The 24,543-nt window shown below is 45.6% G+C and overlaps 1 protein-coding gene across 1 annotated transcript in view; it reads left to right on the plus strand.

Moving 5' to 3' along the window:
• The first annotated feature begins 1,581 nt into the window (after positions 1-1,581).
• Positions 1,582-24,543, plus strand: part of LOC138772407 (ABC-type organic anion transporter ABCA8-like) — a 40,232-nt gene continuing 17,270 nt past the window's right edge. The window contains exons 1-20 of the mRNA XM_069952784.1: positions 1,582-2,899; positions 3,198-3,302; positions 3,772-3,979; positions 4,220-4,381; positions 6,789-6,883; positions 7,423-7,649; positions 7,889-8,027; positions 15,367-15,552; positions 16,272-16,419; positions 16,812-16,977; positions 17,085-17,143; positions 17,524-17,634; positions 19,291-19,466; positions 19,867-19,986; positions 20,139-20,277; positions 20,456-20,546; positions 20,933-21,072; positions 21,248-21,367; positions 21,469-21,670; positions 23,392-23,558. Of these exons, the coding sequence (XP_069808885.1) occupies positions 3,198-3,302; positions 3,772-3,979; positions 4,220-4,381; positions 6,789-6,883; positions 7,423-7,649; positions 7,889-8,027; positions 15,367-15,552; positions 16,272-16,419; positions 16,812-16,977; positions 17,085-17,143; positions 17,524-17,634; positions 19,291-19,466; positions 19,867-19,986; positions 20,139-20,277; positions 20,456-20,546; positions 20,933-21,072; positions 21,248-21,367; positions 21,469-21,670; positions 23,392-23,558 (2,761 nt within the window). The 5' untranslated portion in view covers positions 1,582-2,899. The remainder of the gene's footprint in view (positions 2,900-3,197; positions 3,303-3,771; positions 3,980-4,219; positions 4,382-6,788; positions 6,884-7,422; positions 7,650-7,888; positions 8,028-15,366; positions 15,553-16,271; positions 16,420-16,811; positions 16,978-17,084; positions 17,144-17,523; positions 17,635-19,290; positions 19,467-19,866; positions 19,987-20,138; positions 20,278-20,455; positions 20,547-20,932; positions 21,073-21,247; positions 21,368-21,468; positions 21,671-23,391; positions 23,559-24,543) is intronic.

Here is a 24,543-nt window from a genome sequence, read left to right on the forward strand (position 1 = left end):
TCCAGCTGTCATGGTGGTGGACATCAGGGAAAACCAGCGGGGGATGGGGGAGAACAAAGTCCAAGAATTATCCCAAACATGCGAGGAGAATGTGATCCTCAGATTAACCTCTAAAACTTTCTACTCCTGACCTAATTCTCTGAAACACCAATATCACCGCTGAGGGATATCAAACTTTGAATCAAACTTTGTCAGCCACCAGTGACCAATGGCGAATGGGCGGACTCTTATGTAATAGTCTTGTTTTAAAATAACGGCAATTACTTGCCATTAAATGACAGGCATCCACTCAATTTCAATAGTGTGTGAACATAACCTTTCTGTGTTTTCAATCCACTCCTGGTTTTGGTTGCAAAATACTGAGCAAAAATACTGTGTGTGAACATAGCTTTAGGCCATGTTCACACACTGTATGAACATAGACTGATGATGTCTGAGATGTTCACCTGGCCGATACTGCAGTATCGGGAGGGTGAACATCTCAGTCATCAGCCGTTGAACATTACGAATTTGCCATAGACCACAGTGTAATGGTGCGTTTACACAGACAGATTTATCTGACAGATCTTTGAAACCAAAGCCAGGAATGGATTTGAAAAGAGGTGAAATCTCAGTCTTTCCTTTATGACCTGATCCCTGTTTATAGTCTGTTACTGGTTTTGGCTTCAAAGATCTGTCAGATAAATCTGTCTGTGTAAATGCACCATTAGGGTCCATTTACACAGAAAGATTATCTGACAGATTATCTGTCAAAGATTTGAAGCCAAAGCCAGGAACGGACTATAAACAGAGATCAGGTCATAAAGGAAAGCCTGAGATTTCTTCTCTTTTCAAATCCATTCCTGGCTTTGGCTTCAAATCTTTGGCAGATAATCTGTCCGATAATCTTTCTGTGTAAATGTACCTTTAAGGCCCTTTTACACGGAATGATTATCGTCCTGTGTAATAGAACACAACGATCGGCCGACATGAACGATGTCGGCTGATTGTAGTAGTCATTTGTTGAAAGACAAACGACTCATATAGCAGCGATCTGCTGCCGTTGCTCTGCGGAATAGGAGCGGCGGCAGCAGACCGCTGCTACCTGCTATGGGCTGCCCGAATAATCAGCGATCACCCGGGCAGCCCCCCCCCCCCCCCATTGTTTAATGCTCAAATACAGCATGTGAACGTGGCCCTAAGCTATATTACACAGCCTGATGTTTCGGGGAACCGAGTGCCCACCTGCCAGCTCAGCGCTATTGGGGCTGCCAAAACTATGGTTAGATTGTTTGGGTGACCCATTGAAGTCGGCGGAAGTCTTCTGCTGCTGCTGCTCCTATTGCATGGTGTGATGCGCAGCTGACTGATTGTTAAAAGACCATGATCAGCCAACATCATGCTGATTGCCGCTGGTCATTGTCTTTCAACATGTTTTATTACAATAAACAATTATCGACCTGAATGGTCACTAATGTGCAAGTTATGATCCGTTTACACAGAGCGATTATCATTCAAATCAATTCACCCTAGTGTGTGAGATGGCCTTAAGCAATCTTAAAGCGGTCATAAAAACGATTTTTTCAAACGATTTATCGCTTTGTCATAAAAACAAATTGTTGCTTCAAAGTCGTTAAACCATCGATTGAGCGATTTATCGTTTTGTGTAACAGACCATAAGGCCGATAATCCTTCAGTGTAATAGGGCCCACTATATCTATCCTAAGATAATAAGAAGGGAAATACTAGATGGACCCAGTGGTCTTTGTCGGCTGACAATCTCCTATGTTTCTATGGCCCTTACTGTGGTCTGGGACCCTCCAGGTCTATAAGGCCCCTCTATGTCCCCTATTTGCTGATGCAGCCCCCTCACCCCGATGTCTGATTGTAGCCACACTGTCAGAGGAAACAGGAGACGTCTGTACTGCTTACAGAATCTGAGACTTTATCTCTAGTCTCCTGAGGTCGTTCACCAGATGTAGAGAAACCACTGAGAAAAAAAACAACTTCTATTCACATCTTAAAGGGACAGTACACCCATGAACCACAATGCTTTGCATTCCATACTCTCCCTTCCATGATCCAGGTAATGGGGTGAGAGAATAACCTGAATTTTCAGACAACTGGTGAGACTCCAGCCTGATACATGTTACCTGCATTGACACATTGTAACAAACCTTCAAGCCTTAACCCTGATCTATGAGGACGTTTTCATTTGAGGAATCGAAACATAAAGTCTATTAATAAATTGCAGAAACTTTCGCCGAGAGCGATGTAAACCGGCCCCTTTAACAGAGAAGCAGAGAATAATGTGGGGGTGACAGTCATACAATACAGGGATTGTGTCTCTGGGTGAGGGGTCTTTGCTCCACACATCCTGATCCAGTGCACTGGCAGCTCCGCAACACATCTGCCCCCCCTTCATGTACAAAGCCCAGCCCCATCCATGTGAGGAGAAGAAAACAAGAGAAACAGCTACAATCAGAGCTTCCTCCTCTACAGCAGCTCCAACTAGAGCTTCCTCCTCTACAGCAGCTCCAACCAGAGCTTCCTCCTCTACAGCAGCACCAACCAGAGCTTCCTCCTCTACAGCAGCTCCAACCAGAGCTTCCTGCCCTACAGCAGCACCAACCAGAGCTTCCTGCCCTACAGCAGCACCAACCAGAGCTTCCTGCCCTACAGCAGCACCAACCAGAGCTTCCTGCCCTACAGCAGCACCAACCAGAGCTTCCTGCCCTACAGCAGCACCAACCAGAGCTTCCTGCCCTACAGCAGCTCCAACCAGAGCTTCCTGCCCTACAGCAGCACCAACCAGAGCTTCCTGCCCTACAGCAGCTCCAACCAGAGCTTCCTGCCCTACAGCTGCTCCACAGGCTGGTTGTCAGCAGTAATAGATGAATAGCTGTTCCTGTAGTATAAGGTGTGTGGCTTTCTTGTCTGATCACATGTTATTGTAGTATATCAGTGATGTCATACAGGGGGCGGGGCTGTGACTACTTCTCAGACATGACATACAGGCTGGTTGTCAGCAGTAATAGCTGAACAGCTGTTCCTGTAGTATACGGTGTGTGGATCTCTTGTCTGATCACATGTCATCATATAGTATATCAGTTAATCAGTCGTACAGGGGGCGGGGCTGCGACTACTTTACAGACATGATATACTGGCTAGTTGTCAGTGTGATGGGTGGGGTTATACTTTGATGTGTAATGTTACAGATGATCGGGGAGAAGCAGAGAGACCCCAGCCTATGGCTGCAGACCGTCGCTCTCCTGTGGAAGAATCTTCTGCTGAAATGGAGGAGGAGGTGGCACACTGCTCTGGTGAGTTGTCATATATTGGGCACATAAAGTACTACAGACTTGTATATGTTCCTTGGTCTGTAGGAAGCGGGTAACAACTAGAGATGAGCGAACCTGGAGCATGCTCGAGTCCATCCAAACCCGAACTTTCGGCATTTGATTAGCGGTGGCTGCTGAAGTTGGATAAAGCCCTAAGGCTATGTGGAAATCATGGATATAGTCATTGGCTGTATCCATGTTTTCCAGACAACCTTAGAGCTTTATCCAAGTTCAGCAGCCCCCGCTAATCAAATGCCGAAAGTTCGGGTTCGGATGGACTCGAACCCGAACCCAGTTCGCTCATCTCTAGTAACAACCCTTCTGAGCACTGTCATGGCCGCCATCACCCATTTCAGATGCATAAAAGTGACGATAGCTTCAGGGCCCTGGATATCAGGGTGTCTGCAGGATGGAGCAGATGTCAGCTAATGGTCTCTTCTCTCGGGATCAGGAGTGGCTCCAGCACTTGGCATTTGTGCTGCTCTTATTCTTCATCACCCTAATTCTGGAGGACCAGTATATGACTCAGAGGTCACCGGCCACGGATGTCGGGCACGTGGATGATTCTAACCTGACTGATTTACTAATCGGCTACAGCCGGGGATCAGCGGCCGCCCACAGAGTAATGGAGAAAGTGATGAAAAGCGTCAGAATACCAGGTAAGGGCAATGATAGGTCAGGATGTCATATCTATTTCTGAGGAGAAGCAGCCTTTTGGAAGGAGATCCCCTTTAAGGACGGTGAGAATAGTGTAGCATTTGTTGGTGGAGATTGTTCGCATTAGACATCGGCCCCACTGCATATCCCCTCCACTGTCAGAGGCATCTCAGGTCCCTGATACACCCATCTGGGGTCACAAATGATGTATGATATGTGACATCTCTTCTTCTCTCCTCCAGGATTTAACATTGTGGGATTCCCCAGTGAGACAGAAATGCAACAAAATGAATCAGAGAGTGAAATGGTGAAGGTGATGGTAACATTTGAGAATGACTTTACGTATTCTATCCAGTACCCAGAATATCATGTGCCCCGGGCCAATGACTACCTCGCCAGAAAAGGTAAGTGAGGGACCCAGCAGGATAAAGAAGTCTACTGTAGATGAGGACCCCTCCACCTTAGCTTACTATCACTGGGACCCCTCCACTATCAGCTGAAAGCAAAGATGAATATTCAAGACAATGTGCCATGCCCCAGTAGCTTCCCCCCATAGTCGATCCTTCACCAATCACCTAGTTATACCCTATCCAGAAGTCATACGCTCAACAATTACCTGGTTATCCTCTATCCTGTGGGGTCTTAGCAGTCGGACCCTCACCAATCACCTGGTTACCCTGTGGACAGGGGATAACTGTAAATTGTAGCAGTACCACTTCAAGGTTATGTGCACACAATCCTTACGGAACACCCGCCGTGGATTCCGCAGCTCGCACATGCTCGCGGACTCCCATAGGCTTCATTCTACGGTTTGACAGATTCCACCGTCCGCCCAGAGAACGAACCTGCTCATTCTTCGGGGGACAGCGGAATCTGGCAAACCATAGTATGGAGTCTATGGGAGCAGCGGAGATGCGTGCCTGAGTCTGCAAGTGGATGCAAACTGCGGAATCTATGAAAGGTGTTCGGTCGGGATTCCGTAGTGTGCACATACCCTAACAGCAATAAAATTGTCCGTCTGTAATCTAAATTTAGGAGGACCTCTTATACTCAGGGAACAGACTGACAACAAGAGGTTAACCTACCTGGGTAATGAATCTCATTCCCTGGGACTTGTGACTGGGTCAGTCAATGATTACTGCACAACACTGTACAGTGCTGAGCCCAGTGCCGTACGGGGTTCCTGGGTCCACCAGTGAAACTGATCCTGGGTGCCCTGCTCCACACACCATAGAAGTGATTACAATGCATTTACATGTAGAGACTCACAGGGGGTGTTTTCTCTGAGTCGCTCACTTTCCCTTTCCTTCTCCATCTGGACAAGCCATCATGAAGGCTTCTTCCAGTCACAACTCGTTTTCAAAGAATCTGCCTGACAAACATTTTAGGCTCTTTTCTCCAGCGCTATCCACACCTCTATACAAACACCCCATCTGTATTGCTCCACGCTGTAGCAGTTCCCACCTTGTGCCCTAATGTAGTATTTAGGTCCAATTTGGGCCCCATAAATAGTACTTAGACTGTCTCTATACCCTCACATACTAGAAAGGCCTCATATGGTAAATAAGCTCTTTCTGTGCCTCTATATGGAAAATAGACTCCCTCTCTCTGTGCATCCATGTAGACATTAGACCCCTCTGTGTCCCCCATATAGCAGTTAGGCCTCTCTGTTCTCCATATGTAGTAGCTGAGCTGAGCTCCCATATATTAAGGGCACTCTCTGTGCCCTCTACTCATATACAGTGGTACCTTGGTTTAAGAGTAACTTTGATTAAGAGTGTTTTGCGAGAAGAGCTCACAGTTTTTACAAATTGTGACTTGGTTTAAGAGCATTGTTTTGGTTTAAGAGCTCCCTGTACTGGGTGGGAGCGGGAGTGGGGGAGGGGCATGGCCTGTACAGGGGGGTCTACAGCACTGTTCTCTGACCCAGAAAGTCTCCCTCACCTTCCAAATCATAGCAGATCCACTTCAGGCTGGGGCTTGCATCAGGGGACAAGACTGTGGAGGTAATCTCTTCATAGCTGTAACCTCTCTCTACCCGGACAGAGAGCGCTGCATTTATGTGCCCACATATGCCCTGCTCATTCCTTCATGCTCCCTGCAGTCTCTGTCAGCCCTTCTGTTTCCCATCCTCCCTATTCCTGCTATAATGTGCCTGCACTTACACTCAGCTATACACACTGCTGCTATAATGTGCCTGCACTCACACTCAGCTATACACACTGCTGCTATAATGTGCCTGCACTTACACTCTGCCATTCACACTGTTGTATATAGAGTTTCTGTCACTGTTCTCCGGAACAGTCCCGGAACGAATTATGCTCGTAATCCAAGGCATCACTGTAGTAGTTTGCTCCTTCCTATGCCTCCATATAGTAATTAGGTTCCCTCTGTGCCACCATATAGCAGTTAGGTCCCTCTGTTTCCATAGAGTATTTAAGCCTATGCATTTATATAGTAGTTAGTCTTTCTACCCTTTCTGTCCCCTCCCCAGTAGGTAGTATCCTCCATGTATGTAACCCCCTCCCCCATGTAAGCTTCCTCATAATTTAACTGCACTAATCAGGAGAAGCCACAGATGTTTTAGAAAGAAGTAGGGCACATAGGGGCAGTTCCGGGACGGTGGGACACAACAAAATCGGGAATGTCCCATCAGATCTAGGACGGTTGGGAGATGTAATCACTGGGGCGTTTCCCCCATCAGCTTTTATCACTGGGGCCCCAGCCCATCACATCCTTGTTCTTCTTTTCCCTGTTATCCCGTTCACCACCATGTGTTACAGTGGATTTGGGTTATATGTGTCTCCACAGATTTCTGCTATAGCCTGGCTTATTGCACTCCATTATTGTACTGGAAAAGCAGATTTCTGGCGCTGCAGGCTGGTATCAACGCTGCCATCATCCAGGTAAAGTGTTCCCAGTCACTGACATCTAGCAGAGATCTTCAGAACTTTGAGAACTTCTGACTATACAGCCACAGTTGGACTGGGGACCATATAAGTCAGGGGCCCGGGGCCCTCACAGATCTTACATTGTAAATAAAGTCTTGTAACTATAGTATAATGCCCCACCCCCGAGGTATAGGCAGCTCTGTGTGGTGCAGCTTTGGATGGGACTAGAGCAAAGATGAATGAACCAGATCCAGGTTTGGTTTGAACTTTGCTAAACGTTCGGTTCAGTGTGGATGGGAACTTTTGGAGATTTGGTCAAACCTGCTAAAATAGTGTTGGGCACATGACAGAAAGGAGGAGGAAAAACCTTAGGCTAATCCATAATGCTTTGCAAACAATTCTTCCAGCCAATCAGAAGTCAGTATAGGGGTGGCGTCAGAGCCAATATAGTCAGATCTGGAGTATAATGCTCTACAGTATATAGACAACTGTGTGTGATACATTGTATACACCTGATATGTGTGCAGTGTGACCGAGCATCTGTCCCCTCGCAGGTGACCACCAATCGCTCGGTGTGGGACAGCCTGCTCTCCGCAGAGGTGGTGAAGATGAAATACAGCAGTTCCATGTTACGGCCGATCCTGCATGTCGGCTTATTCGTCCTGAGCATGTGCATGTGTTACGTCTCCCTCTCCTACCTGCTGACACTTTACATCGCCAAAGAGAGGAAGGAGCAGAGAGAGATCATGAAGATGATGGGGCTCCGAGACCTGGCCTTCTGGTGAGTGGCTGCACCACCCTGCAGCACAGAGGATTTCAGGTGTGGAATAAACTATTTTAGAGGTCAGAGATTGAGAGTTACTGTAAATAGTGGGAGAATCAGGGTCCCAGCAGCACAGAGTATTTCAAACTTAATCTACCAGATGTAGAAATATTTCCATTGCAGTAGGCATTGGTGTATGAAGGTTCCAGCAGTTTTTACTTCATGCCTTCTTCTTCTTTTTTTTGCGGGTTTCTCAGGCTGTCGTGGGGATTACTCTATGCAGTTTACATTTTCATTATCGCGAATCTGATGACTCTTGTCACAACCACAATTATCTTTGTGAGAAGTTCCTATGGCGTTATCCTGCTTCTCTTCTTCCTCTATGGAATCTCAATGGTAAGATGGCTAAAACTTAGCAGTATAAGTAACCACTGTAATTACTTTGCATTTAATTCCATGAAATAAGGTTTTGATACAATAGAAAATCAGAACTTAATATATGGTCCAGAATCCTTTGTTTGCAGTTACAGAGGTCGGACGTTTCCTGTGGTTCCTGACCAGGTTTGCAGACACTGCAGCAGGGATTGTGTCCCGCTCCTCCATACACATCTTCGCGAGATTGGCTCTCAGCTCTCTTATGCTGCTTCTTTTGCTACGTTTACACGAAGCGATAATTCACCCAATCAATCGTTTAACGATTTTGAAGCAACGATTTGGTTTTTATAACAATCAGCGTTTAGACAAATAAATCGTTGTAAAAATCGTTAGAAAAATCGTTATTGCAATCATTTTAAAGATCGCTTAAGCCCATCTTTCACATAGGGTGAACCTATCAGAGACTGTTTACACAAAGCGATCTGCGAATTTTAAGCGAACGACGATTTGAGAACATGAACGATTTATCGCTCGTCGCTTGATCGTTTCCTGTGTTTACACGGAACGATTATCGCTCCAATGCGAGCGTTATTGCGAAAATTCAAACGATAATCGTTCAGTGTAAACGCAGCATTACAGAGCTGCTTCTTAGTTGCCCTGGCTGTGTGTTTCGGGTCATTGTCATGCTGGAAATCCAACCACAACCCATCTTCAATGCTCTTACTGGAGGTTGTCGGCCATAATCTCACAGTCCATAGCTTTATCCATCCTCCCTTCAATATGGTGCAGTCGTCCTGTCCCCATTTGCAGAAAAGTAGGATGTTTCCACCCCCATGCTTCACGGTTGGAACTGTGTTTTGAGGTTGTACTCATCCTTCTTCTTCCTCCAAACATGGCGTGTGGCGTTGATAATGAAAAGTTCTATTTTGGTGTCATCTGACCACATGACCTTCTCCCATGCCTCCTCTAGATCATCCAAATGGTCATTGACGAACTTCATGCTGGCCTGGACATGTGCTGGTGTGAGCAGGGGAACTTTGTGTCCCCTCCAGGATTTTTATCCACGACAGCGTAGTGTGTTAATGGTAATCTTTAAAAATATGGTCCCAAGTCTCTTCAGGTCATTGACCAGGTCTCCCTGTGTAGTTCTGGGCTGATTTCTGACCTTTTACAGAATCATGCTTACCCCACAAGGCGAGATCTTGCATGGAGCATCAGAGCGAGGAAGATTGATAATCATCTTGTGTTTCTTCCATTTCGTAATTATTGCGCCAACAGTTGTTGCGTTCTCACCAAGCTGCTTGCCTGCTGTCCTGTAGCCCACTCCAGCCTTGTGCAGGTCTACAGTTTGTCCCTGGTGTCCTTAAGACAGCTTTTTGGTCTTGGCCATGGTGAAGAGGTTGGAGGGTGATTAATTGTGTGGGCAGGTGTTTTCTTTTTTTTATACAGATAAGTTCAAATTGGTGCAGGTCAGGAGGAGCTAATTGAAAAAAAGGTTTGATAGAGCCAGCATTCTTGCTGGTTGGTCGGTGATTAAATACTTATTTCATGTAATAAGATGCTAAATGATTATTTAAAAATCATACAATGTGATTTTTAGAAAATATTTTATATTTTATAGATTCCGTCTCTAATGGGTGAAGTGTACCTACAATAAAAATTAAACACCTCCCCATTCTTTGTGGGTGGGAAAACTTGCTAAATAAGCATTGTATTAAATATTTACTATTTCTCACTGTATGTACACCAGCTTAAAGGGGTAATTCAGCAAAAAAAAAAAAAAAAAAATCTTTCGAATCAACTAGCAAATTTATGCTGATAATAGTAAAATGCCGCCAGGCCCTGATGGAAAAAATGCAGATAAAAAGACTTGTGAATACTCACTGTGGTCCCTTTGTTGCTGGACTGCTGTCCCTCCACTGGCCCTTACTCCCTACACAACAGGACTGTGTTCCGACGACCAGTCTGGGAACCACATGCCTGGGACTTCTAAGGCGCCATTACACTGCCAGCTCTGCTCATTGTCCAAAATATTTTTGGGCTCATTGCTGGGGAATTGCAATCCTTTATACAGCCATACAAATATAAGGGAGTGAAATTAAAGGGGTACTGCAGTATAAGAAAATTGTATTTAAATGAAACTATCACCCCAACATATATAACTTTCTAATATAATATTATTACCAATAGTTTTTGCTTCAGTGGCTTTTCTGGCATTTTACCACTGACAGGAAATGGAAAATAGAAGGATTACAAAACTTGTATTGACCCCCAGCTTCTCTCCCCCTGTCTATGCATGTGTAAGATATTATCGGATAAAGTCCTTATTGTGGGGCTCAAATTAGAAGACAAAAGATTCTTGATCATGATACATGCATGGAGATGAAAAGAAAAAAAAGGCACAAATTAAATGAAAAAAGATTATTACTTTATTCCAATATCGGTGTTACAGATAGACAATACAGTGTGCTGTGTGGTGTTACAGGTAGAGAATACAGTGTGCTGCGTGGTGTTACAGGTAGAGAATACGGCAGAGAATATAGCATGCTGTGTGGTGTTACAGATAGAGAATACAGCGTGCTGTGTGGTGTTACAGGTAGAGAATACGGTAGAGAATACAGCGTGCTGTGTGGTGTTACAGGTAGAGAATACAGTGTGCTGTGTGGTGTTACAGGTAGAGAATATAGTGTGCTGTGTGGTGTTATAGGTAGAGAATACAGTGTGCTGTGTGGTGTTAAAGGTAGAGAATACAGCGTGCTGTGTGGTGTTACAGGTAGAGAATACAGCGTGCTGTGTGGTGTTATAGGTAGAGAATACAGTGTGCTGTGTGGTGTTACAGGTAGAGAATACAGTGCTGTGTGGTGTTACAGGTAGAGAATACAGTGTGCTGTGTGGTGTTACAGGTAGAGAATACAGTGTGCTGTGTGGTGTTACAGGTAGAGAATACAGTGTGCTATGTGGTGTTACAGGTAGAGAATAAAGTGCTGTGTGGTGTTACAGGTAGAGAATACAGCGTGCTGTGTGGTGTTACAGGTAGAGAATACAGCGCTGTGTGGTGTTACAGGTAGAGAATGCAGCGTGCTGTGTGGTGTTACAGGTAGAGAATACAGCGCTGTGTGGAGTTACAGGTAGAGAATACAGCGTGCTGTGTGGTGTTACAGGTAGAGAATACAGTGTGCTGTGTGGTGTTACAGGTAGAGAATACAATGTGCTGTGTGGTGTTACAGGTAGAAAATACAGTGTGCTGTGTGGTGTTACAGGTAGAGAATACAGTGTGCTGTGTGGTGTTACAGGTAGAGAATACAGTGCTGTGTGGTGTTACAGGTAGAAAATACAGTGTGCTGTGTGGTGTTACAGGTAGAGAATACAGTGTGCTGTGTGGTGTTACAGGTAGAAAATACAGTGTGCTGTGTGGTGTTACAGGTAGAGAATACAGCGTGCTGTGTGGTGTTACAGGTAGAGAATACAGCGTGCTGTGTGGTGTTACAGGTAGAGAATACAGTGTGCTGTGTGGTGTTACAGGTAGAGAATACAGCGTGCTGTGTGGTGTTACAGGTAGAGACTGCAGCTTGCTGTGCGGTGTTACAGGTAGAGAATACAGGGTGCTGTGTGGTGTTACAGGTAGAGAATACAGTGCTGTGTGGTGTTACAGGTAGAGAATACAGTGTGCTGTGTGGTGTTACAGGTAGAGGATACAGTGTGCTGTGTGGTGTTACAGGTAGAGAATACAGCATGCTGTGCGGTGTTACAGGTAGAGAATACAGGGTGCTGTGCGGTGTTACAGGTAGAGAATACAGTGTGCTGTGTGGTGTTACAGGTAGAGAATACAGTGTGGGGCAATGAAAAATCAACCAACAAAACACAGTGATCACTGAACTCAAGGAGAACAGTGAAAAAAATTCCAATGAAGTACTCAATCAAGAGTCTCAACTGATGCCCCCAAAAATTTAAATATGCAAAACAAGAGTCCGTGGAGCCTCAGTTACGAGTCTCAAAACACGGGATAGCCAGATATCTCTAGCCTGTTGCCAACGGGGTGCCTCCATGATGGGGAGAGCACCACACCACCCTGATAAATAACCCCTTAAGTCCCACTCGGTTGCGAGTATTGTTTCCCTGTCTATGTTCCAATACTCGCAACCGAGTGGGACTTAAGGGGTTATTTATCAGGGTGGTGTGGTGCTCTCCCCATCATGGAGGCACCCCGTTGGCAACAGGCTAGAGATATCTGGCTATCCCGTGTTTTGAGACTCGTAACTGAGGCTCCACGGACTCTTGTTTTGCATATTTAAATTTTTGGGGGCATCAGTTGAGACTCTTGATTGAGTACTTCATTGGAATTTTTTTCACTGTTCTCCTTGAGTTCAGTGATCACTGTGTTTTGTTGGTTGATTTTTCATTGCCCCAACTGGCCAGAATCCTACCCCACACTGACGAGGGGCAAAAACCCCGAAACGGCTGTCTGTGGGTGGAAGCCTGCCTTTGCAAGCCCTTGTCATGATCGCAATACTCGCACCTTGAGTTAGACATTGACAAAAGGGGCCACCCTGTTGTTTCCCTGTCTATGTTCCAATACTCGCAACCGAGTGGGACTTAAGGGGTTATTTATCAGGGTGGTGTGGTGCTCGCCCCATCATGGAGGCACCCCGTTGGCAACAGGCTAGAGATATCTGGCTATCCCGTGCTTTGAGACTCGTAACTGAGGCTCCACGGACTCTTGTTTTGCATATTTAAATTTTGGGGGGCATCAGTTGAGACTCTTGATTGAGTACTTCATTGGAATTTTTTTCACTGTTCTCCTTGAGTTCAGTGATCACTGTGTTTTGTAGGTAGAGAATACAGCGTGCTGTGTGGTGTTACAGGTAGAGAATACAGCGTGCTGTGTGGTGTTACAGGTAGAGGATACAGCGTGCTGTGTGGTGTTACAGGTAGAGGATACAGCGTGCTGTGTGGTGTTACAGGTAGAGAATACAGCGTGCTGTGTGGTGTTACAGGTAGAGAATACAGCGCTGTGTGGGGTTACAGGTAGAGAATACAGTGTGCTGTGTGGGCAAGAACACAATGACATGATGCAGGACTGCAAATGATAAATTAAAGGGGTAGTGCGACGTTTCAAAATTATTCACTAAATAACACACATTACAAAGTTATACAACTTTGTAATGTATGTTATGTTAGTGAATGGCCCCCTTCCCCATGTTTCCCCCCCCCACACACACTAGACCCGGAAGTGTGATGCACTATACTCACCTGATTCGTGTGGACCCCCGTCCGCCATCTTGGGACAATGATGTCATCTTCGGGAGTCCAGCCGTCCCTCATGCCGCCCCCCCTCTGCTGCGTCATCAGCTGCTCAGCCGTGATTGGCTGAGCACAGTTATGGACAGCTGGAGCCATTTGGCCGGCCTCCCGAAGATGACATCATTGTCCCAAGATGGCGGACGGGGGTCCACACGAATCAGGTGAGTATAGTGCATCACACTTCCGGGTCTAGCGTGAGTGGGGGGGAACACGAGGAAGGGGGCCATTCACTAACATAACATACATTACAAAGTTGTATAACTTTGTAATGTGTGTTATTTAGTGAATAATTTTGAAATGCCGCACTACCCCTTTAATGATAATGATTAGAGATGAGCGAACCAGGTTCGGGTTCGAGTCCATCCGAACCCAAAGATCAGCATTTGATTAGCGGTGGCTGCTGAACTTGGATAAAGCTCGGATTTGGATTTTTTAGTAGTTTCAGAACTGGGTCAGACAGGTGAGCACTGCTATTTGCTGCTGCAGCTGGTTTATGTTTTTCTACCTTTAGCTGGAGTACCTCTTAGCAGTTATTATCTCTCAAGCAAAAAAGTCAGTCCTCAAGGATACCCTGTACTTCCCTTTAATAACCAAAGAGTAAAGCAATCGCCATAAAACAACAGTAAAAACAACAATATCAATCACATTAAGATACAGCGCAGTTGACAAATAGATAATGTAAGGCCATGCTAGCAAACATTGCACTTTTAAAATTTAAAGCGACTCTGTACCCACAATCTGACCCCCCCAAACTTGTACCGTCAGATAGCTGCTTTTAATCCAAGATCTGTCCTGGGGTCTGTTTGGCGGGTCATGCAGTTATTGTCCTAAAAAAACAACTTTTAAACTCGCAGCCCTGTGTCAAATTGGTGTGGCCTAGAGTACCCATGTCCCTACTCCCCGCCCTCTTCATCATTAGGAATTCCCCTAGAACAATTCCTCACCTGTGTGAATACTGCACATGTGCTGGATCGTTAAGGTACCTGTGCAGTGTTCACACAAGTGATAAATAGTAAAAAATACTGCCTGGGGCATTCCTAATGATGAAGAGGGCGGGGAGGAGGGACGGAGGGGCGTCACAATCCTGGGGCATGGGTACTCTAGGCCACGCCTATTTGACACAGGGCTGCAAGTTTAAGGCTATGTTCACACTACGTAAAACTACGGCCGTAGTTCTCGCCGCAGAACTACGGCCGTCGTTTTGAGGGTGGAACATTTTCAATGGGATCCCGGCCGGAGCGTACACACATCGTATACGCTCTGGCCGGGATCCCATACGGGGCTGCAAATAACTGACATGTCAGTTTTCTGCGGCCGAAATTCTGTGAATTCCGGCCGCAGAAAGACCTGTCAGTTCACACAGTAACGCGAGCGACTCCGGCCGCTTGCTTCACTGTGGGCTATGGGAAGCTCTGATGCGGGCGTGCGCTGATGCTCCCCCATCAGAGCTCTGCGGCCGGAAAGATCATCCGGCCTGTACTTAAGTATCGGCCAGGATGATCCAGGCACAGACCGGCTGTTCCGTGACCCGGCTGGGGTCACGGAACGACCGGTCTGATATGACTTGTGAACATAGCCTAAAAGTTGTTTTTTAGGACAATAACTGCATCACCTGCTGAACGGACCACAGGACAGATCATGGAGTAAAAGCAGCTATCCGAAGGTACAAGTGGTTGGAGGGGTCAGATTGTGGGTACAGAGTCGCTTTAAAGGTGAACCTCCAACCTGGAAGACGCCCTGCGTCCTATCCCAGCGCAAATTGTGGAGCTGCAGCGGCAGGTCTCCCTGTCTGTCCATTGTACAGATGACTTAGAGAACAGACTGAGAAGGAACAACATTCAGCTAGTTGGCCTCCCTGAACGGGCGGACGCTGATTTCCACCTCTGTTCCCCAGCACCGTGCTTCCCTCCCAGTCAGCTCTCAGGATCTACTCGGAGAGTTCCTCCACAAAAACTATGGCTTATAATCCCACTTATTTCACCACCTCTGATTCCCCTAATGCTGTCATCCATTTACCTTATCTTTAGTAATGGACATTTCCTTGCTCATTCTCTTCTAGATTTGCTTCACCTTCATGCTGTGCGCCCTGCTCAGGAAGCCGCGACTAGTCACCATCACCGGATTCTTCATTACTCTGTTCCTTTCCATTCTGAGCGTCCTGCCACTCGTGAAGATCGTGCCCATCTGGCTAGAAGTCATCCTTAGTGTTTTTGCACCATTTGCCTTCTCTGTTGGGATCACACAGGTAAGTTCTCCACCGATGTCGCCTCTTCCACATACGGGCCCAGTATATACAAGAATGGTCTGAGCTGCAGTACCGGACATGGGCACACCTGTAAGTGTGGCACTATGAGGGTAAATTTCTCTAGAGCTTTGTGCTTATTTTTAGGTGAATAATTGGGTTTTTTACCCATTTTTGAAGTTCTATTCATGAACCAAAATACAAATATTTTGTAGAAGCAACTTTTTTTTAAAATCTGCCTGTTGTAGGTACTCACCCAAAAATTTGCATTATCTGGGATTTGCGCTGCAATTTATCATATGCAACTTTTTAAAAAGTCGCAAAAACTGGTGCGGGCCTACGTCTGGTCAGTACCTGGTGAATTTGTTTGCGACTTTTTTTGTGACTTTTTACTTAGACGCATTAACTATGATATAAATCTCCATAAATCACACACAAAATGTATTGGAACAAAATAATCAGCAACTCACATCAGAATAGTCACACACATTAGACTCCTCTGTAAATGTCCACCTATGAGGACCCTTCATTTAGAAGTTCATGAATTGGACCGTCTCTTATTATATGTTGCTTCTATATCCTAAGCATAGTCCATTGGTAGTAAAGTCCCATAAACCCCTGTAAGGGTAAGACTGGATGGTGGTGCTCTTAGAGAGGCTATAAAGACTATTACATTACTCCTGGCTGTGCACCCCCTCATACATGGGATCATCTTCCTACAGAGTGTTCATATGGAGATGGAGCTGCAGGGTGTCTTCTTCTCAGACGTCGCAGGAGACTCGTCCTTCATCCTGAGCAGCTCCATCAGCCTCCTGCTGGACTCCGGCCTCTACCTCCTCCTCACATTGTACTTTGAGAAGATTCTGCCAGGTAATGCTGAAAAATATGAGGCCCACTCTTCTGGAGAGGATCATTCACTGAGAGCAGATTGCTGCATATAAGAAATGGTTTATTTCAGGCTACAGGTGTATCAGTGTAGTATAGGTGTATTGTATATTGTAGTGTATATAGTTTATGTACATGTTGATAAATATATGTTTAATATTTATTTATTTTTAATTATAAATATTGTATATAATTTGTTTTTGTGGAAGAATGAGTGTTGGCATGGACTGGTGTTTTTTTTACGGTACAGTATATTTACTTCTTTAATTATGTATTATGTTTAAAATTTTCTTTAATAAATACAGGATGTAATTAGGATCGGTACAGGGGTGTGGGTGGGGCTTTCATACATTATAGATCATCTGTCTTCTCTTCAGATAAACATGGCCGGAGGTACGAGCCGCTGTTCTTCCTGCGATCCTCTTACTGGTCAGGAAGAAGAAAGAGTCCGATCCCATCGGACCCTGAGGACAGAGAGCTGGAGGCCATGGGAGATCACATTGAGACGGTCCCAGCTGAACTACAAGGAAAAGAGGCCGTCAGGTATGTCCTGCAGGTGGAGGAGACTTCAGTGATTGGTGTAATGTCATCCGAATACACAGCTCTAATCCAAGTCCTTGTTTTTCCTGTGTTCTTGTCACCGCCTGTAGGATTCATAACATAAAGAAAATCTACAGTGGGAAAGACAAGAAGACGGAAGCTTTGAGAGGTGAGAGAGACGAGAGTCAAGGATCTATATAGGATCTTATTACCATATTTTTCTCTTTATAAGACTCAACTAGAAAGAGAAAAATAAATGTTTCGTGCTAATTAAACTTCCCTGGTGGCCTAAGGAAGGGCAAGGGTCAATGCACGGAAGGGAATAAAGTTTCTTGAAATGACTGGGCCGCTTAAACATGAGTGTACATTATACCCACACATCCAGAGCTCTGCAGCATGCACAATACACACCCAGCTCTGCAAAGTATGGTAAGTGTTCAAGATGTCGGCGCCTGATGCTCCAGGGACGCCCCTTATCCTGATGGGGATACAAAGTCCTGGATGGGATTAAGGGGAACTTACTGGAAACTTCTCTGGTCTTGTCCTAAGGTCTGGATCTCGATGTGTATGAGGGGCAGATCACAGCTCTTCTGGGTCACAGCGGAGCCGGGAAGACGACGTTACTGAATATTCTGAGTGGGATGAGCACAACGACCAGCGGTGAGATACAGAGATCCTGGGGCTGAGCCTCGTCCACCATTCTGACCCTTACTCCCCCCCAACAGCACTGTTAGGACATGTTTCCATGTGGTGCCTTGTGCTGTTTCCATGTCAAACACCACACAATTTAATTAAAAAAACATAACATAAAAACATTTACAAAGTTTACATACACTGCATATACACAAACACATACACATGCTCTGCATACAAACACATCCATACCATCCTATCCATATTCAGCATAACTGATATCCTGGGAAGAGATCCCCTGAATCCTCCTGGTGGCCCCTACATTTTATACTGAAGAGAGTTTCTTCCTGCAGGAGCTATGCACGGTGCAGCAGGAACACCAAATATTACCACTACATACTGACTAATACCACTAATACCACCACATAGCTAGTAAATAAAATCCAGTTTACAAAGACCAAAAGGCCAATATTCCCCTAGTAGAGTGCCCATACAAGCTGTATACAAGATCTGCACTCCATATAAGGGATTACAGTGCAGTTGCATCTAGTGAATCACCGGGGGCATCTTCTCTGATCTTTGTCGCTCATTTTTCCTTTTTTTTCCCTTCCATCTGGCTTGGACCATCATGAGGACTTCTTCCAACCAAGAAAGCAAAATTTTCCATCTGCCAACATTTCCGGCTCCTCACTCCAGCACTCCTCATTTCAGGCTCCAAACTTCTCATCTGTGTTGCCCCTCTGTGTCCAACTCTGTGCCCCAAAAAGCTCATCTGTGCAACCCTGTGTAGTATTAGACCCATTTGTGTCTGTGCTGCTTCCATATAGTAATATGCCCTTCTGTGCAGCTACTATGTGTATATATTATAGCCCATATGACTATGATGCCTCTCATATAGTATAATGCTCATCTGTGCAATCCTGTGTATTATTGGGCCCTTCTGTGTCTATGTAGGTTCTATATAATAATAGGCCCCTCTGTGCTGTCCCTCTAGTCTATAGTATTAAGGCTGGGTTCACACTACGTATATTTCAGTCAGTATTGTGGTCCTCATATTGCAACCAAAACCAGGAGTGGATTGAAAACACAGAAAGGATCTGTTCACACAATATTGAAATTGAGTGGATGGCCGTCATTTAATGGCAAATATTTGCTGTTATTTTAAAACAACGGCTGTTATATTGAAATAATGGCCGTTATTTACTGTTATATGGCGGCCATCCACTCAATTTCAACATTGTGTGGACAGAGCCTTTCCACTCCTGGTTTTGGTTGCAATATGAGGACCACAATACTGACTGAAATATACGTAGTGTGAACCCAGCCTAAATATGCATATATGTGCACATATAGTATAAAGCCCCTTTGTGCGGCCCCCATATAGTAACAGGCCCTTCAGTGAAGTCCCCGCATAGTATAAGGCTTTTCTGTGCACCCCTCATATAGTATGAGGCACCTTTGTGCAGCCCTCATGTAATATTGAGGCCCTCTGTGCAATCCGCATGTAGTATTAGGCCCCTCTGTGCAGCTCCCATAAAGTATTAGGCCTCTTTGTATAATTCTCATATAGTAGTAGGCCGCTCTATGCAGTTTACCACAATCCTGGTGGAAGCTTCATTGGCTGGGATGAGAAATCTCCCTAATAATGCTGAAATGTGATGCTTCTTCCCTCCTAACCCATAGGCTCGGCCTCCATCTACAACCACCGTCTCTCAGACATCCAGGACCTGGAGGAGATACAGAGAAGAATCGGCTTCTGCCCGCAGTTTGACATAAAATTCGACCAGCTGACGGTCCGAGAAAACCTGGTGCTGTTCTCCAAGATCAAGGGAATCCCTGCCAGAGATGTGGGGACTGAGGTACAGGCCATATGTGACCTGTATCTGGTATCCAGCATAGGAACTATATGACACCTAATAGTGAGGTGGAGCAGACTGCGGTGCATCCTGGAAGGGCAGAGATAATGCTCACATTTTGGGGAGCCGACTCTCTAGCCACCAAGGATCTTCACATAAGTAGGACTTGCTGCTGAGCTTGTTACAGTGTATCAGTGTAGGCAGAATGTACGATATTGGCTCCATTTGTGCCACCATCTAACAAAGAAATATGCTGATGCATGAGCTGTGTAACGAAAAGTTTACAAAAGCTGGATGAAATGAAGCCAGCCGACCTAGAATGTGTGCAGCTGGGTGACAGAGTGGTATTGGTGATGGATCTGCGCTCAGGAGAACTTCTATGATTTCTCTCTTCACATTATAGGTGGGAAAGGTCCTCCATGATCTCAGCATGATCTACATTCAGGATGTGGAGGCCAACAAGCTGAGCGGCGGGCAGAAACGGAAGCTGAGCCTCGCAGTCGCCCTCTTGGGGGATCCTGAGGTAACTGGGAAAATGGTGGATGGGAGGGGTTATTATGATTCCTGTTACCACTAAACTACAGCGGACATCAGGGGTCCATACAATATGGCTGATGACCCCGGGACCCCTCCCTCCATGATTGGACCCTTACCAGGCTCTTTATATTTCCCCAGGTTCTATTACTAGATGAGCCCACCGCCGGCCTGGACCCGTTCTCCAGACACCGTGTGTGGTCTATACTGAAGGAGCGCAAATCTGACCGGGTCACATTGTTCAGCACACAGTTCATGGATGAGGCCGACATTCTCGCTGGTAGGAGATCATGGGGCACGACATTTACTGTACAGACACCCAATCCATAGAATCACTGTACAGACTCGTGTGAACGTGGAGCAGATTGTTTTATTGAGCCAAACACGAGATTCCCTTTTATATCAACTACTTTGGGTAGAAAATGTCTGACCTAATTGGGCGATCTTTCTGACTCCAGATCGAAAGGCTGTGCTGAGCAGCGGAGGCTTAAAATGCGTGGGATCTTCCTTGTTTCTGAAGAGAAAGTGGGGGATCGGCTATCACTTAAGGTGTGTATCAGAGATGTACAGCATTATTCACATCATGCAGTTTGTACATGAAAGGTGTCACCCAACCAAGTGTCTGACAGGTCATGTGGAGCATCATAAGAGCAACAAAACCTGCCCAAGATAGTAGAGATCTCAGGGTCGTTAGAAGTCAAGGTAGTGACCTCACTGACTAATACACGTCATATAACCTTGCAATTCTCCATGTTATACTTAAATGTTAAGGGAGTATGAGGCGTCCCCAGGAGCTACGCTCCTCCATACACAGAAATACAGAAGACAATGCCAGAATCTTAGTGGGAGTTGCTCCTTATACCATTCCCTTAGATTCTCTATAAGTCCAATCATCTTTGGGTCAGAAGTCAGAGTTTTCATTGTCATTCTCATAGAATGCAGGTGTCTCCATCTTGTAATCCAGACGTCATAACTTCAGTCATACAAGAACACGTCTCCAGCGCCAAACTCAGCACCCAGAACGTTGAGGACCTCACATTCACCCTGCCCTTCGACCAGATGGACTCATTTCCAGGTACAGTCCATCACTGAGGTCCCATGCTCTGCAACATACACCCTCCCAAAGATCCTGAGCTCTCTGGTTGATAGAACAGAACCCCAGAGCTGACACACATGGTGGGGGGAGGGTGAGCTATGTAGAGACAATGTACAGCATGATGGGAATATATAACATATACATGTCTGTCCAGCTCTATTCTCTCACCTGGATGAACGTGTGGGCCTGGACATCAGGAGTTACGGGGTGTCCATCACAACGCTGGACGACGTCTTCCTGAAACTGGAGGGAGAGGAAGAGATCGAGAAAGGCGGTGAGTGATGATTTATTGTGGTTAGTGGCTTATAAAGAGGTGGTGCAGCAGCTGTGATTTCTTACTATTGACCTTCATTTTATTTATTTTATTATCATCAGATTATGGAGTTTTTGCCCGATCCGACCAAAATGAAGATGAAATGCGAGACTTGTCCCCTGAGGTGGAGGACTCGGTGATGCTGATGTCAGATTCTGGCAGCGTCACCCTTCATGGACTGGCGTTGTGGAGACAGCAGGTGGTGACAATGGCACGGATCCGCTTCCTGAAGCTAAAGCATGACATGAAAGGCTTCCGATCCATGTGAGTCCTTAAAGGGGCACTCCATTATAACCATTGTATAATGCAGATAAGGGACACAACTTTCTAATCCACTGAAAAGCCAAATTCTGTACATTGTATTGAGCCCCTGAGCTGTGTTAATGTTACTACGTAGTTGGTGGTCCCATTATTTTCCCCATATCCTTTCTTGAGCGGCTCTTGGGGTATATAGGGGGTCTACACACAAATCCTTTTCAGGGATAAATGTCAGGGATAAATGGGGCGATTTATAAGAGCTGCTGGATGATGAGTGGTACATGGCGCCATTGTACTGTAAATAAGCTATGTGGAAACTGCGGAGCACTACATGCTATATATCCCTCCGGTGTATAGACCACCAGAGCAGACAGATGGTCGCTGCATCTTGGCTTCTGTTTTCCCAGCGGTATCGGGATTGGACTGTTGGTAAAATGTTTTTTTCTCTGTTGAGTTATAAAGGGTTGTCCTCTCTGGTTGGTAAAGGGTTGTCTTCTCTGCAGATTAGTAAAGGGTTGTCCTCTCTGATGAGTCTTCTGCTTCACAGAACACATAGACGTTGGTGTGTCAGGGGAAAAACATCTGAGACCAAAAACTTTACAGCCATTGCTGAAAAGACACATACTGGTAGAGGAAGCATTATGGTCTGTGGGATGTTCTTGTGGTGGTCTTGAGCCACTCATCCATGTTAAGGCACTCTCAGCCAATCTGGGTATGAATCTATCCTTGCAGATCATGTACTCCCGTGGGGTGGATGGGATCTTCCAGCAAGATAATGTAACATGTCACATGGCTAGAAATATCTGACATTGGCAGGAAGAGCAGGACCAAGACTTCCCAGTACTACCCTGACCCCTAGTTTATTAGACTTGAACCAACCTGAGCATCTGTGGGACTACCTGGATGGTGGTATTGGCTTTTTGGACCCTCCAGCAGCTGTAGTACTACCTTAATGGTGGTGTTGGCTCTATGGACCCTCCAGCAGCTGTAGGATAAAGTCAGCCTGGTTCCAGATACCTGTGACACCTACCATATAGAGTCGCTCCTGGCCCGTCTATTTGCCCTCCATGCTAGATTTTAGAAGCTAGTCACAATAATGAGACCCAACTGTGTAGATCAGAGATGTCAAACTACAATGGGAATTGTAGTTTTGCCACAGCTGGGGGGGGGGGGGGGCTGCAGTTTGACACCATGGGTTTAGATAGGATTTTTGTGCACACCAATTTCCATTCACAGAGTGTAAGCAGACATTTTGAAAAAGAAGAATGGAAACATTCGTAATTGTAAACGTAAATCATGATAAATAAGTCCCAGGAGGAGGACAACGCCTCCCCCTGTCTCGTAACACCCCCCAAGCTCCCACAGCCTGCCCATCGGGAGGGAGAACACGCCAGGGAGAAGGGGCGAATCCACACCTTCTCCTTGGCGTAGGCCTCAGACGGACGCTTGATAAATGTCCCCCAAAGTGTATAAGAAATTGTAATTTGATATACATGTAAGTGACACCCAACATCCAAGACCATCATAACATCTCCAATAGGGGCTTTATCCAGCTTCCCTAGACTCCTGAATGGCATATCTATGGATATTAGGGAAGATGTGCTATTGAAGAGATCTCGGTTGAAATTACCCGATCAGATCCTGGTGGTGGAGAGGTGGAGAGCTTCAGCAAGTTTGGAGTCACCCCGCCCAGAGGATCTGGTGGTGAAGCTTTTCTTGTATTTCAGATTGCTCCTCCTGCTCCTGTTCCTCTTACCTATGATAGCCACGACCATATTATTGGACTCCCTGCAGACCATTCACAACTGGAATCTCACCCCTGATCTTTACTTCCGAGGACCCGGACACCGGGCGCACAAATCTTTCACCAGTCTCTTGGTCAATAACAACACAGGTAGGACGATGTAGCTGGTGGATCCTGGGGTTGTAACCTTGTGCTGAGCAGAGTCTTTGAGTCTCAGTATTCTTTTCTTTAATAAGATTTGAAACACACCTACTTCGTGTTACTCCACAAGGTCGCACAAGCCGCACGTCCAAATCCTCACGAAGCGGGTGCTGTACAAAGTCAGTCCCCTGGCTTGGGGATCCCCAATAGTATGCACAGATATTCCGCTGCACGCCAGCATACGTGGAAAAAGTTGTAGTTTATTACAAAAAGTGCAAAAAATACAAAGATGCGACGTTTCGATCCTCTCACAGGATCATTATCAAGCATGATTGATAATGATCCTGTGAGAGGATCGAAACGTCGCATCTTTGTATTTTTTGCACTTTTTGTAATAAACTACAACTTTTTCCACGTATGCTGGCGTGCTGCGGAATATCTGTGCATAGATAGATAGATAGATAGATATTAACTGGTTATATGTTGTGGATATAAGACCACGCACCAAGCTTCTCGTAGCAATAAAGGCAAACACTGAGTGTGATTGGGTTTCCAGGTACAGTATCATGGGCTCGGTGTGATATGGGTGTTCAATAGGGGACACAGGAATGATATTGAGCTTGTAGATTATCAAAGAACATAACAGTATCCCCCTCACATAGTTGTGGTAAGAATAATGTCTCTATTAGGCAACGATCAAACGACCAACGTGAAATCGTTCATGTGTCATTGATCGTTGATATCACAGTTGTTCGCTAATCGTCCAGTGTAATTCCACATCGTTCCTTCTTTTGCTGGGATCAGATGGAGTAAACGATCACAGTAACTATCATAACTAACGATTGTCGTTCTGTGTAATATGGTGAACGATTTCAAGTTGCTCTCATTTGCTATCGTTTATTGTTAATTGTTAAAAATCACTTCATTCCCATGGAGAGAAACCCTGATGCAATAATTCAGACAGTTTCTCCAAATAGTAGTATATTAGTATATG

This window comes from Dendropsophus ebraccatus, chromosome 14 (genome assembly GCF_027789765.1).
Source record: "Dendropsophus ebraccatus isolate aDenEbr1 chromosome 14, aDenEbr1.pat, whole genome shotgun sequence".
Taxonomy (NCBI): Eukaryota; Metazoa; Chordata; class Amphibia; order Anura; family Hylidae; genus Dendropsophus; species Dendropsophus ebraccatus.